Consider the following 14,106-nt stretch of genomic DNA (forward strand, 5'->3'; position numbering starts at 1 on the left):
CGATTCGATAGCCATACAGGCAGAAGTGTTGCTAATGATTTATAGTTTGACTTAAGATGTAAGACTGTGACAATTGTCTCAAAAATAAATATATTTTTAATAACCTTTATTTTGTTACCATATAATAATTCGACACCTGCCTTAGTTCTTTAATTGATCTACAAACGTTCTACAAGTTTTGAAATTTATTCCGCATATTCTCATTCATTTTAATTATGTTTAAAAAAAAAAATGCACATCTGTATTTTGAAATTGTATATTTATTAATCTATTTACGCTGCAGTTTTGCTTCTTCTCATCTGGTGGAAATTCAAGATCTCCACCATAAGCCCTTATGATCCATTCTCATTAATTGGCCCCTCCCCTGCTTCTAGGGCATCCAAAAAGACTCACTCACTAGGCTTCAAAAAAACGTGTTTTTTTTTCCTATTGCCATCCACCAATAAAATTTCCCTATTTGTTCTTGTCACGAAAATGACAAACAAATCTGGAAAATTGATTGGCCAATATAATAGCTCCTTCCACTGGAATCCTGATAGGCACTGCTAGACACTAATGTATATTACATTTAGCATTTTTTTTGCGGATACTGGAACCGTTAGGTGGCCTCGAAGAAAAATAAATAGTGATGGCTGTGGGTTAAACATTTAATATTTGGATTGGAATTGGAAAAAGTGGGCTCGAGCCTGTGGCAAATCCGCTTCATGTGCAGGGTTAATTGAATTTGGGACTCGAATTATCGGTCACCTATAACAACATTTTACTCTTATTTCTCTGCCGCCAGAACGGAACAATTAAATCTTGCAGTTTCGAAAAAATGCTCAATCAAGGAAGTAAAAATATTTACCATTGAAACTCAAAAATGGAAACACCAATTAAGCCCTCTTATTTAACATTGGAACTGCACCTATTTTACACCCTCTGGAACCCCTCATTTGGCCCCCTGGATGGATCACCTTTCCTGGGAAATTTCCAGTTGCTTTGCCAACAACCACCACCACAATTGGACTCCTTGTAGTCGTAGATTCAGCTCGAAGCCATTCTTAGTAGATAATTTTTTGGTTAGGAATGTCTCAACTCAATACAAGGATTGGCTATTGGGTTGAAAACCTGTGTAAATAGGAAATAGCTTTAGAATTAGAATTTTGATTAAGTTTTATTACTATTACTATAACTAACCTAAGAGGATATGGTTACAAGTGGTATAAAAAATTAACGTAGGTATTCTAAAAGGTTGTGGAACAAATTAAGCTTTGGCACCTTTAAAGAAATTGGGCCTATGAAGACCAATAAACTAGGTGTTGAACCAGGGGAAAATTTACACATCTGAGAATGGAAGCTACAAGCCTATCTCTTGGAGACAAACACACAATGTTTACATGAAGTGAAGAAAATGTCCCTGAAATTTCAGCAAAAACCAAAATAAAGCATGAACAATCCATAAAGGCATCAAAACCCCACTTTAAACTGGACTTGTCACTTTCACCATTCACTTAATCACGTGACCTTGATCTGAAGTCATTTTCAGGTTGTGGGGAGCCATTTGCAGACCTAGAGCGTGAGCGGGACCTACTCTCATTCCTTCCCTTCTCAGACTCCTTTACTCTAATTCTGCGCCCATTTATTTCAGTGTTATCAAGCTTCTCAATGGCATTTTTCATGTCTTCAAAATTTGCAAACTCCACCACTCCTTCATTCTGGTTCTGCTTGTGGGCGTCCGCATATGTGACCTCTCCTGCTTTTCTCATATGGTCCTTCAAATCCTGCCAGGAGCACCGACTTGACAAGTTCTCAATGATCACTTGGTACTTGGTGCGAGTGGGAGGTCCATACCTCTCGCGACCACGGTTGTCGCGATCTCTGTCCCCGCCGCGGCTCCTCCTTGGTGGTGGTGCCCCTCTGTAACCTCTTCCGCTGCTGCTGCTGCCCCCCGAGTCCCGGAATCTGTCGCTGCCGCGAGGCGTACCCCGTGCCCTTTCAACTGTAACTCTTTCTCCCATAAGTTCCTTACCGTGCATTTCGTAGACTGCGTCCTCGGCGTCCCTATAGTCGTCGAATTCGACGAATGCGTAACCATTTTTCATGGACACCTCCCTGATGCGACCGTAACGGGAGAAAAACTTTTCGAGATCCCGTTCCCGAACTTTGTAGGTAAGACCCCCCACGAAAACGCGAGTGCTCATTGCGAATGAGTTTAGTCAGCGCGTTACTAATGCGAATTTTGTGGGAAACCTCGGGAAATGAATAACAAATGTGGATTTTGAGGCACGTTTTTTACTGACTAACAAAATGGCCGATGCGATAGTTGAAGGAAAATAAATGGATGTAGTTGAAAAAGTCAAAACAAATGACAGATTAAATGTCAATATGGTAACCTTTACCTGCACTAAGTGCTGATGAATAAGGTGCCAATATTAATAAATAAAGAGTTCCAAATGCCTTCTATTCATTTGTCTTACAAAATTTTACATTTATATATCGAAAATAGATATATGATGCTGTTTAATAAATTGTGCAGTAGTATAAATTCCTTTGAAAAAAGCCACTTGCACTTAGAACATTTAACTGTCAAAATCTAAAGGTATACATATAAAATTTTTGTTGACGTCACGTTAATAAGCGTGAAAGTTATACATATATAACTTATTGATCCTTTTAAAACATTTATCCATAAATTTAATATAATTCAAATTGGAGTAATGCAGTTAATATAAATTTAGGTGAGTTATAATGGCATTGTTAATTTATAGATAGCACATGAATATACAATGCAATTTTCTGACGTTTAGGTCTAACTTTATCTGTCAAAGTGATGTTATATTGGGGTCTGTCACTTTAAAAACCAATAAAATTCCCAAAAATCAAAATAAAAAATATCCTTTGATTTTTATTATTAAAATAGCATTTAAAAATCCAAGGAAAATTCTTAAAAAGTAACAATGGCTTTATCGCTGATGCTGCGGAACAGCCCTAAACTAAGAGGTAAAAAAATCCCAATAAACCAGTTTCAAACAAATTACATAATCGGTTTAAAATATTGACTTTTAGGACTTCCCTGCGCCTTTAGCCGGTTATCACTTGAAGTACCAAAAAATAGAACTTTCACCCAGCTTACTGCAAAATCCAACTCAGTATCTTTGACCACCAAATGCAAAACACAGTTCTTTAAAATAATAGAGCAAAGGAGAAACATGTCTGCTGATCACAGCAAACTGTGGCCCATTGAAAAGCTTGTCTCGATTCTGCTTTTGGGTGTTGTTCCTACCATGTTTATCTGCCCAAATAAAATACTTGACAATATATTTTCAGTTGCTGTCGTTATGCATTTTCATTGGTAAGTGTCTTCATGTCAGTTTAACATGATAATCTAATACTTCCTGTAGGGGTGTAGAGGCTTGCGTAGTGGATTATGTGCGTCCCATTCTTTTTGGACCTATCATCCCGAAACTTACACTTGGCTTGGTATACTTAGTGTCAGCTTCAACTCTAGCTGCCTTAATTTATTTCAACCAACATCAAATTGGAATTGGCGCGGCAGTGAGGAAGTTCTGGTGCATCACTGGAACTGCTGCTGATAATGGAGCCAAAAATTAACAAGGAGAACAATAATCTGTTCATTATTGTACAGTAATTTTTGTCGTCGATGTGAGGAATTTCTGTATTATAAGACCTGCTATTAATAAATTATTTCTTTTTCCCTTAGTTTTATTGTTTAATTTTTGTTTTATTAGGCAGAGGTGCCTACAGCCTTATCCCTGGCAATGTCAACACAACCAACAGAAGAATAATAAACAGTTTCTACATGCGTCAGCACTTCTTTGATGATATCTGTCAAAATCATTTGTTATCACATAACCTAACTAAAATAAAAATTTGGATTACCAAAATATAAAACCAATTTTTTAATCGTTTCTCTAATTCAAAACCATCAACAATGTCCAATGATAAAGAGTTTAAACTAAGTAGAGCCCTATATGGACACTCACTGGACGTGCGTTCAGTTGTGGTGACTCCAAATGGCGATCTTATAAGCGGCTCCCGTGATAAGACTGCTAAATTCTGGAAATATGAACCACTCAGAGGTAGCTTCGAAGAAGTGATGACATACAAAGACCAGACGAACTTTGTGGCTTGCGTCCTGTATCTGAACCCCACTGAAGAATTCCCCAGTGGCCTTGTTGTAACCGGGGGCAATGATAATGTAATTTTGGTCTATAAACCTTCGGAACCCTTTGCTACATTCACTATAAAAGAGCATTCAAACACGGTGAGTTGTTTGGGAAACACTAGTGAGTCCAATATGTTTCTTTCTGGGTCTTGGGACACCTCTGGAAAATGCTTTAAAATAGCTGGCACTCCTAAATGTGTAGCTTCATTTATTGGACACACTGCTGCAATTTGGAGCATAATTCAACTGAAAAATGGCCAAGTTGTCACAGCTAGTGCTGATAAAACTTTATGTGTGTGGAACTCAGTGGGCCAAAAATTGCATTCCTTAGCTGGACACACTGACTGTGTACGCTCAGTGATGGACTTTCCTGAATTGGGCACATTTCTGAGTGTAGCAAATGATGCAGCAATAAAAGTCTGGTCTTACTCTGGAGAAAATATTAACACTTATTATGGGCACTCAAGTTATATCTACAGCATTGCCAAGTGTAAGGCAGCAGTTCCAGATGCTTTTGTCACTTCTGACGAAGATCGCACAGTTAAATATTGGGAAAACGGAGAAAATTTGCAGAGTATAACTTTACCGGCGCAATCTGTGTGGTCAGTAGACTGTTTACCAAATGGTGACATAGTTACTGGCAGCAGTGATGGAGTGATAAGGGTGTTTACTAGGGATAAGTCAAGGTTTGCCGATGAAAGGACATTGACCCAATTTACAGAGGATGTTGCTGCTTTAGAGAGACAGAGTTTGCAAGAAATCGGAGGGGTCAAAGTTTCAGATCTTCCAGGAACTGAGGCTTTGTATGATCCAGGAAAAAAACCAGGACAAATGAAGATGATTAGGGAGAATGGCAAGGTGAGTTTGCCTCTTTTTCATTCTGTGAGGTAAAGTTTGGAATATCAGGTTGTGGCATATACTTGGATTTCTGATGGAGATAATAGCCATTGGAAGAAGGTGGGAGATGTAATGGGAGGCACTGACAAAGAGGACTCTGGCAAAACTGTCTTTGAAGGCAAAGCTTATGATTTTGTCTTTAGTGTGGATGTGGAGGATGGCAAACCTCCTTTAAAGTTGCCCTACAACAAAGGAGAGGATGTTTATCAAACTGCACATGCTTTTATTACCAAGAATTTCCTTCCTGCTGAGTATTTAGAGCAGGTACTTTAAGAACCGAAAAAATATTTCTAAACTACTAGTTTAATTTATTTTTTAATATGCAGATAGTGGATTTTATCCTCAAAAACAGTAAAGAGCAGTATGTCCCTCCAACTAATACTGCCTATCAAGACCCCTTCACTGGAGGCAGTCGTTACACCCCTTCATACCAAGATACTAACACCTCTATAGGTGTTAATGTTGATCCTTTCACTGGGGGAGCAAGTTACTCCACCAATGGCCCTCCTAGAAGTTCTGCAAGGTAAATCATTATCTTCCTTGAAAATACTACTTCTATCTTTTTAAAACTTTTAGCTCAACTTCAGCCTTGATGGGCAACACTGATCCATTCACTGGAGACTCCAGCTACTCCACAACCCCACAAAATACACTGTTCCCAGTAAAAACCTACAGAACCTTTGATACTGGAGACCCAGAGGTTATTATTAAAAAAATTAAAGAGTTTAACTCAAAACTATCAGAGGAGTTTAAATTGCCTGAAAATGAGCTGGAGGCTCTAGGAAGTGTTTGCCAAGGCCCCTCAGGCAACCCGGCCACATATGAGTTACTATTTAAATTATTGGATTGGCCGGAAGATGTCGTTTTTCCAGCTTTAGATGTTGTGCGCATGGCAATTAGAGACCCAACCAATAACGAGGTGCTTGTTGCTTCACATGAAGGTGCCATCTTTGGGAAAGTAATGAGACATATTAAGACCTCAAGCAATATCCCCAATAATGTTGTAGTGGCTTTAAGAGCTATCTGCAATTTTTGTCTACACGAGGCTGGGGAGAGTTTAGTGTTTAATAATAGGTCTCATATTAATGAATTTTCTGAAAAGTGAAAAGTTAATTTGTCTCTCTGTTGTAGATTTGATATAGTTGAAGATTTGACCTCGTTGAGTCGGCTCAACAAAAACGGCCAAATAGCATTGGCAACGCTATTGCTCAACTTGACCGTTCTTTGTGGGAAAAAAAATGACGATCTATGGTTCTCAGTTCTGGCTCAAGTGCTACCTGACGTAATTACCAACCTCACCGAACTTGAAGCGCACTTCAGGGGATATTTGGCCGTTGGCACTTTGGTAGCCCAGGCCAATGCCAACAGGGTGGAAATTGTGGCTAAAATCAATGAGAATCAGGAGTTTTTGAGCTCTTTACAATTATACACTTTGGGCTGCAGTGAAGCGGAAAGTAAAAGGAGTTCATGTGCTAAACAATTGCAATTATTGCTATAACATCAAGGGGAATCTGAATATTAGCCCTTAAGAGGAATATTAATTTGACTTTTTCTAAGTTATTTGCGAACACTTTGGTTGATTAATAAAGGAGATTTTGCGCTTTGAGACTGAAGTTTTCTAGTTGTTTTCTTCATAGTTGTTAAAACGTACGATACTGCGGCGTTAATTGAAGATCAAGGAATTACTCGATCAACAGGAGCTACTACAGAATTGGCAACCTTAGGTCCAATTATATAGTTCAGTGTTCAACTAGATCAAAAGGTCCAGTTTATCTGCAGCTGGAGTTTGAAATTAAGGTGTACAATTAAGCCCTGCCGTATTTAATAAAAAAGACTTAAGATCTGTGCAACGGTGATGTACATTTTGAAATTGGCACCAATTAGTTAATACAAGTAACATTTAGCTTTCTTTGAAATGACGCGGGAACGTAAGTTGATTTAATTTATTGGTAACTGGTCAGAATTTTACGTTCTTCTAGTACGCTTTTGTTTCACTTTTCTCTATACTCGATTACATGCGTAAGACTGAGATAAAACAATACCTTCACTATTTACACCTCGTAATATACGATTTCTTATTGGTTTTGCGAAATTAATAGGTTTATGTACAGAAAAATAGGTTATGTCACGTTTGTTGTTATGTAAGCCGATATGCAACTTCTTTAATCAAAAAGACGCGTTTACGGTGGCACCCTCTCGTTAATTTCGAATTATATAAGTCGAAGTTAGTTTCTATGAGAAAATTTCTCTTAAAACAATCAGGTTTGGCTCGTGAAAATCGAAAACCTCCTTTTTTAAATAATTAAAATTCAATCCAATAAAACTACAAGTAACACCCCCTAATTCCCCCAAATAAAGCTAATTAGGCTACAAAACATCTTTGCTCATTTCATTCCTCGTGACGGAATCAAAATTCCAAACTTTCTCTTCTTCATTCGCTTAAGTGAATGAAATGAGGTCACCTAAAGAGACAGAAATTGTAGCTGGTGCGTCACTTTTGACATGCCCGAAATATTTTTAATTTCCGCGAAGAAATCGATACGGCTGGTATGTAGGAATGAATCAAACAGTCCTGCGGTTTTTTGTGAAATTATTGGAAAATGTTTGCAAGGGTGACGTTTTACCCCACATTGGTTTATAATGTACTTATGGAGAAGTTGACCCACAGGAAATGGTACAATCGGATCGATGACACGGTTATTTTGGGGGCTTTGCCCTTTCCCAGTATAGCGACAGAAGTAGGTATTTCGCCTTAATTGAGAGGTAAACACAACCTTGAACTTTGGAACTTTTTTTAGCTAATTGAAAAGGAGAATGTCAAGGCTGTAGTCTCAATGAATGAGGACTATGAACTCTTCTTAGCCAATGATTCTAAGGTATGTTAACATGATATGACAAACGATAATTATTAATAACTATTTTTTAGTGCTGGAAAAAATTGGGAATTGCCTTTTTGCAATTAGCCACCACAGACATTTTTGCTACTCCTTGCCAAAGCAAATTGGTGGAAGGAGTTAAGTTTATCAATCAATTTGTAGACCCAAATAAAGTTGCCTCTGGCCGATCTGTCTCATCTGTATATGTGCACTGCAAAGCTGGTCGCACTCGAAGTGCCACCCTTGTAGGATGCTATTTGATGCAGGTAAGTTTTATGTGGGAGTAATTAAATTTAATTTTTTTAAACGAGTGCATGTTTGTAGAGATATAATTGGAGCCCAGAACAGGCAGTAAACCATATGAAAGAAAAACGGCCACATATTTTAATGCACAAAAAGCAGTGGGAAGCATTAGAAATTTACCATTTGCAAAACTTTAAGCAACCATAGACCACATTCCAGCCCAAACCAATCCAGTGCTCAATTACATATCTTTGACAATACCCTTAGACTTAGCAATAATAATTTATTAATAAATAAGTTTTACAAAAAAACCTAAACCATTTCCTCATCTAACATAAACCTCCCTAGTGATACATCTCGGAAAGCTTTCAAGAAAATATGAGCTGCTGCATCCAAATTGGGACGAAACACATAATCATTCAATGGCGTTCGCACTTTAAAAAATTTATTATAAACTTTACAAATATGTGCCAGCACCTCAAGCACATTATCACAGGGTTGACTCATTTTAAAATAATCCACATACTCAAAGTGATTGTGCTTGTTCAGCCAAAACAACAAGTAGTCAGCAATCACAGTTTCTCCCACTAAATGGTCTTGAATGGTTGCACACACTGCAAGTTTAAGTCCTGTTTCTATGTCCACTATATTGGGGGTTAGAATGCCCGGAGTATCAAGCATGTAGAATAAAGGGTTGTCACACATTTTGATGCGTTCCAAAACACTTCTAGTAATGCCCGGATTGGCCCCAACTGCAGTAGCTTTGCCTTTGTGCAAATATCTTGCCCTCAGGGCATTAATAAGGGAGGATTTGCCTACATTTGGTACTCCGATGATCATCAAGTTATAGTCCTCAGCTTCTTGTCGATTGAATCTGTTTGAGTCTCTAATAAGCTCCTGTGCTAATGGAAATAGTTTTTTCACCCCCTGGCAGTGTTGATTCTTGCAGTTAGTAAATAATATGCGTTCATAATCTCCTTTAAGTCGCTCTACAATATAAGGTATAAACTTTCGGTCAATGAGGTCCACCTTGTTTAGCACAAGGACATGGGGCTTGATGCCGCTGATCGTACGCTTGAAATCGTCGTTTCTGCCTGAAAAAGGGATGCGAGCGTCGTGGACCTCAACGATACAGTCAACGGAGCGCAATTTATGTTGCATTTGTTTGAGACCCTTGCCCATGTGGCCAGGAAACCAGCGCAACACATCTTTGTCGATGGTTTTGAAGACACTTCGGAACTTGTCTTTGGTTACGTTTTGGGCCATTTGATGTTGAGAAAATGTTTACAAAACTTTTAAGGTTTGCATAACCACACTTTTATTGACTTCCAGCGTGACAGGAGCACTCGAACTAACGCGAACTTGTTCTAGTTGCACTCACATGGCGTTAAGTGTCACCATAGTAGATTCGTTGTTGTGTCCATATTTTACTTTCTCTTTTTTTAGTATTTTGTTACCTGCATATCATTAACAAGTTTTATTAACGATTCTAATCGATTAATTATGGCACATGGAAAATTGCGTAATGTTAAACTTGATTCAATGACCATTTATGTGCTTTTTGTTAACGGTTTTATTTTCAGAAATATTTACAAAAAGACATTTTACATTACGTACAGTACAATTAAATAGGAAACTAACGACGTCATCAATCTTCATATCAAACGATTATTTTAACAATTTGTTACCCTAGAAGTTTTTACATAATAATAATTATTATAACATCACACTCGCTACAAGTAATTTTTGTTCGATATTTTCCCCCGCTAGTACAGTAAAAATATGAAATAATGACGCTTAAACGTGTACATATGTATGTACAGAAATTGCTAGAAAAAGCCGCGGAAACGAGAGGTATGTATTGCCTAGACGAACATTTGTGGTGTTTATCGTAATGAAGAGATGGGAAGATGAGTGCGAGTTACGGTTCTGTATGATAAATTTTAATTGAAAAATGCGCACAAAAATTGCAGTATTTGAAACATACAAATCTTCCCAATAGTAAAATATTTTTGCAACAGCAAGTGAGCAATTTATTAATAATTGCAGTTGCGGGCGTCTAATATAGAAGATATCTATGGGCCCTCACATTTAATAATATAATCCGGGTCTACGTCTATTCACACTGAAATTCCACCCTCAATGATAATTTATCCAATTTCATTGACGAAAAATCTCCATATGTCGATTTGTCAGTCAACTCAATACCTAACTGTCAGTGTCAGTTACGGCTCAGACACCATACTTACACAGAGCCATATTGGCCCTATGAAAAATTATAAAGCGCTACAAACACTACTAAATACAAAAATAAATACCTTTTTTTTTATTAAAAACTAAAAAATATTACATAAAGTTGATCTATTTACTTACGTAGTACGGGTGCAAGTAAAAAAGTAGTTAGTAAGTATTTACACGAGGGTTACCTGGAATTATAACAATGAGGTTACATGTTGAAGCAGTGATTAATCGGGGAGTATGCAACAAACAGACCGTTGGTATTTGCGTTAAAACAATAATTAACAGCTACAACATCGAAACTTCCTGAGCAAGGTTAACATTGTTGACGACAACACTTTCACTAATTTTAACGCACACTCAAACCATTAAAGACTGTAACTGGTTATTTGTAAAATTCGTACTTCACTTAAGTATACAAGTAACCTAAACTGACGCTACATGCGCAGCTACGCTATTAATAATAATTACTATTAAACCTAGTCAGTCTTTTGTTCCTAACATAGCAACGGAAATTTTACTTTTTATCCAATAAATAAATTTGCACTTTGTCTTTCTTATACCGTAAGTTGCCTAATAAAATATAACCATACTTCCCTTTTAACTAAATTTAAAACTAAACATGTAATAGTCCAAATTTGCTTCTAATTAAATCAGCCGGAAGCATTGTACTTAACCTGGGGTTTGACTACCATTGTAATGCGATATTTACACCAGTTACAGTCTTGTTTTGAGATAAAGGTTACTTTTGTGTGGTGGTACCGGGGGGCAGGTTTTTTCCATGCGTATGGACCTCGTATCATTCCCAAACATGAATATAATTTAAACCCATTTCCAACATCAGTAAATCGGTGACATCCTATTGTTTCTCTTTCTTCTCATACCTGCCTTATACAGAGAGAGAGAAACATTGAATCTGAACCGCCCCCTAACTCTCCCCTAACCGAAAATCCTAGTCAATTCTCCCTACTTCTGACAGATTTAGTTACGAGTGCGAATGGGGTTCGACCGGCAACAGAAAGGAGCCGCTCTGGGCCACGATATTGTCCCCACAGGTCGTGTATCCATTATGGAACATCATTTCCGGTATTTGCACTAACGAATCCGGCAGCGTGTGATCGTCTGATGCGGCAACAAGGCCAATGAATAATCCCCAGTAAAATAAAATATAAAAATAACTTACCCAGAAATGAATCGAGCAATCCATGCGACTGACTCAGCTTCTCCAAGGATTTGACGTCATTGTCGACGGCCGCCAAAGCTTTCTCCAGCTCCTCGGCTTCTTCCCGCGATGGTTCGTATTCGCCATTACGGTTAACTGCAAAAAATTGATTAAATAACAGATGCTATAAAAAATAAGACAACTTATTCAGTTTAGACACATACAACTAATCCGACGTTAATTTCACTCATTATAAAGACTACGGCTCTTATAACGCAAACTATTAGCTCCAAAGAAATATGACATAAAGCCATCAACTACAAATATGTTTATCCTCTTTATATATTTTTGTCTTACTTATAAAAGTTTTATAATTGATTCTTACCAGCAAAAAAATCACTGAACTCGTCGACTTGAATGGTGCTTAATACATTCGTAATGTCGCTCTCTTCAAGCAAATGCGCCTGTGTTGCCAAAGCCTGTTCTAAACCGTTTTCGTTGAGAGCCAACACCTGATCTACCATCTGCAGATCCTCCAACACCGGGGACTCGACGCTGCTCCCCAATTCACCTGCCATCTTATCGCCAACCATGGTTATTATTGCACTATTTGAACTGTTATTTGAACAGGTGTCAGGTGAGGGTTGTGGTTTTGTTTGAGGAATGGTAGGCAGCTTTTTCTTCTTCTTGTTGCGTTTTTGCGGCCTGATCATCGCCGATGGTTTTACCTTTTTCCGCACTTTTTTCGGTTTATTCGTTTCGTGGAGCAGACGGTAGTGATCCTGTAGAAAACATAAAAATAGCATAAAGTGAGAGAGGAAGTGGTAAAAATTTATTTTAGATCTAATTTATCTGATCTAATTAATCTAATCTGAATCAACCAGTACAATCACACTTTAATCTTACCCGCTTTCTGGCATGTTCTGCACACAAGGGTAACTCATGTGAGATGTCAAACACTGGCATGGAACACTGTGTATTATCAGCAAACTTGGCAGTACAATACTCAAACAGCACCTGTCGACTGTCATAAATAATGTGCATGACACAGTATTTTGCGCATACAAGTGCTGGTTTCCCACACTCATTGACCTCACATATTCTCGATGTAATTGCGACTGCATTACTACTTTTCTGGGGTTGTTCAGTTTTCTCTTGATTCACTGGTACTTTGCACTTGCGCTGTTCAATCCAGTCAGGCATTTTGTTGGGAATGCCTATGTGACTACGTCGCATTTGCTGTAGACGTCGCAGGAATTCATGTCTTGTGATTTCAATGCGCTCTTCACGAGATCTATCTTCCAGTTTCAATTTCTGACAAGAATTACATGAAAATCTGTAATTTTTTAATATTAATGCTCTAACCTCTAAACTTGGACTAAACCAGTGCTGCTGATAATAATTGAACTCATCAATTTCACATTCTATCCGCTGCAAAGTTTCGTGATGCGGAGTGGCCTTTGTAAATTTAGCCTTTTGTTCTATGACTATGGGGGGTTTGTGTGTGGTTGGGTCACTAAAACCTGGAAAAGAAAAACCTTCAAATTATTCTATAAATTTTGAAAGAACACATATGACTTACCTATAATACTGTGAATTGTGATTTTATCTTCAAAATCTTGCAATGTTGCATGATTGGTCACCTCACCTCCCATGCAACTTCCAGCCCCAATTTTGGCATTAAGACCCACAATGCCAGAGACTTTCTGCAGCTTCCGGGAGTTACTATATACATCCTTAACATCTTGCTTACTCTTAGCAGTGTCATTTACTTTATTACTTAACAATAATTTGTCTTGGGGCGGTGGATGGTAAATTATGCCATTACGCCTGCAGGGTCTCTGTGTGTTTACAAACACTCTTTAAATCAGCAAGTGGCTTACCTCTGACTGCCTTTAACCCCCGAACTGAACATCTTAAGGTCACCTCAGCTGCAGTAGTTGAACTGATACATACCATCAACTAAACAAAACAATGGTGAGGACAAGTGGGCTCATCACTTGCCAATGGCGCCGCACCGACACATACAACTGGGACGTGAAAATTTGCGTATAAAACGGAATTAAATGCACGAAATTCTAATTGAATTTACTATAATAAGATAATAAGCTTATTTTAATAACAGTTTATATGACAGGTCGGATAAGGTTATGACCAATCAATGCGACCGCGTTGGGGGGTTGCAGCGACCACTCAAAAAAGGGCGGCGATTGTTTGTTTAGGGTTTTCTGTTTAGAAAGTGATTTGCAAAAGGTTTTTTTCTGTATTAATGATAAAGTTTTTTGAGAAAGTTTTTCAATGTTTTTGTTTGACACTGACAAGCGATGGTTGGAAAATTGACGGACTAAACCTCAAATTTCACGTGTCTGGTTCGACATTAGTAACCAAAGCTAGCAAAAATAGATGTCGCACACAACATTTCTCATACAAGTGTCAGAATCAACTATCTCACTTGTACTTGTAGCTAACACAGGTGAAACGCAAAACGAAACTGAATTCGGTGCATCAAACTTGTTCTAAAA

The 14,106-nt window shown here is 38.0% G+C and overlaps 6 protein-coding genes across 6 annotated transcripts; 3 read left to right on the forward strand and 3 right to left on the reverse strand.

Moving 5' to 3' along the window:
- Positions 1 to 240: 240 nt before the first annotated feature.
- On the reverse strand, positions 241 to 2,321 carry LOC136350666 (serine-arginine protein 55-like). Its single transcript, XM_066302626.1, has 2 exons — positions 848 to 2,321; positions 241 to 747 (listed from the first exon to the last, which is right to left on the reverse strand). Exon 1 carries the CDS (start codon positions 2,181 to 2,183, stop codon positions 1,494 to 1,496), a length of 690 nt encoding a protein of 229 aa, XP_066158723.1. The 5' UTR covers positions 2,184 to 2,321; the 3' UTR covers positions 241 to 747; positions 848 to 1,493.
- Positions 2,322 to 2,589: 268 nt separating this feature from the next.
- On the forward strand, positions 2,590 to 3,702 carry SdhD (succinate dehydrogenase, subunit D). Its single transcript, XM_066287656.1, has 4 exons — positions 2,590 to 2,720; positions 2,790 to 2,982; positions 3,049 to 3,334; positions 3,384 to 3,702. Exons 2-4 carry the CDS (start codon positions 2,940 to 2,942, stop codon positions 3,592 to 3,594), a joined length of 540 nt encoding a protein of 179 aa, XP_066143753.1. The 5' UTR covers positions 2,590 to 2,720; positions 2,790 to 2,939; the 3' UTR covers positions 3,595 to 3,702.
- Positions 3,703 to 3,804: 102 nt separating this feature from the next.
- Positions 3,805 to 6,678, forward strand: Plap (phospholipase A2 activator protein). The gene is made up of 5 exons (XM_066287526.1): positions 3,805 to 5,026; positions 5,075 to 5,329; positions 5,392 to 5,588; positions 5,642 to 6,139; positions 6,197 to 6,678. Exons 1-5 carry the CDS (start codon positions 3,935 to 3,937, stop codon positions 6,561 to 6,563), a joined length of 2,409 nt encoding a protein of 802 aa, XP_066143623.1. The 5' UTR covers positions 3,805 to 3,934; the 3' UTR covers positions 6,564 to 6,678.
- A 500-nt stretch (positions 6,679 to 7,178) lies between these two features.
- PTPMT1 (protein tyrosine phosphatase, mitochondrial 1) lies at positions 7,179 to 8,404 on the forward strand. The gene is made up of 4 exons (XM_066287643.1): positions 7,179 to 7,803; positions 7,864 to 7,941; positions 7,992 to 8,207; positions 8,266 to 8,404. The coding sequence occupies exons 1-4, from the start codon at positions 7,666 to 7,668 to the stop codon at positions 8,389 to 8,391; spliced, it is 558 nt and encodes a 185-aa protein (XP_066143740.1). The 5' UTR covers positions 7,179 to 7,665; the 3' UTR covers positions 8,392 to 8,404.
- Positions 8,268 to 9,607, reverse strand: LOC136342109 (mitochondrial GTPase 1). The gene has a single exon (XM_066287607.1). It carries the CDS (start codon positions 9,448 to 9,450, stop codon positions 8,497 to 8,499), a length of 954 nt encoding a protein of 317 aa, XP_066143704.1. The 5' UTR covers positions 9,451 to 9,607; the 3' UTR covers positions 8,268 to 8,496.
- Positions 9,608 to 9,733: 126 nt separating this feature from the next.
- On the reverse strand, positions 9,734 to 13,934 carry LOC136342088 (INO80 complex subunit D-like). Its single transcript, XM_066287574.1, has 7 exons — positions 13,468 to 13,934; positions 13,167 to 13,414; positions 12,950 to 13,107; positions 12,491 to 12,898; positions 11,970 to 12,366; positions 11,606 to 11,740; positions 9,734 to 11,544 (listed from the first exon to the last, which is right to left on the reverse strand). The coding sequence occupies exons 1-7, from the start codon at positions 13,497 to 13,499 to the stop codon at positions 11,408 to 11,410; spliced, it is 1,515 nt and encodes a 504-aa protein (XP_066143671.1). The 5' UTR covers positions 13,500 to 13,934; the 3' UTR covers positions 9,734 to 11,407.
- Positions 13,935 to 14,106: the final 172 nt, after the last annotated feature.

Source organism: Euwallacea fornicatus, chromosome 1 (assembly GCF_040115645.1).
Source record: "Euwallacea fornicatus isolate EFF26 chromosome 1, ASM4011564v1, whole genome shotgun sequence".
In the NCBI taxonomy this organism is placed as follows: Eukaryota; Metazoa; Arthropoda; class Insecta; order Coleoptera; family Curculionidae; genus Euwallacea; species Euwallacea fornicatus.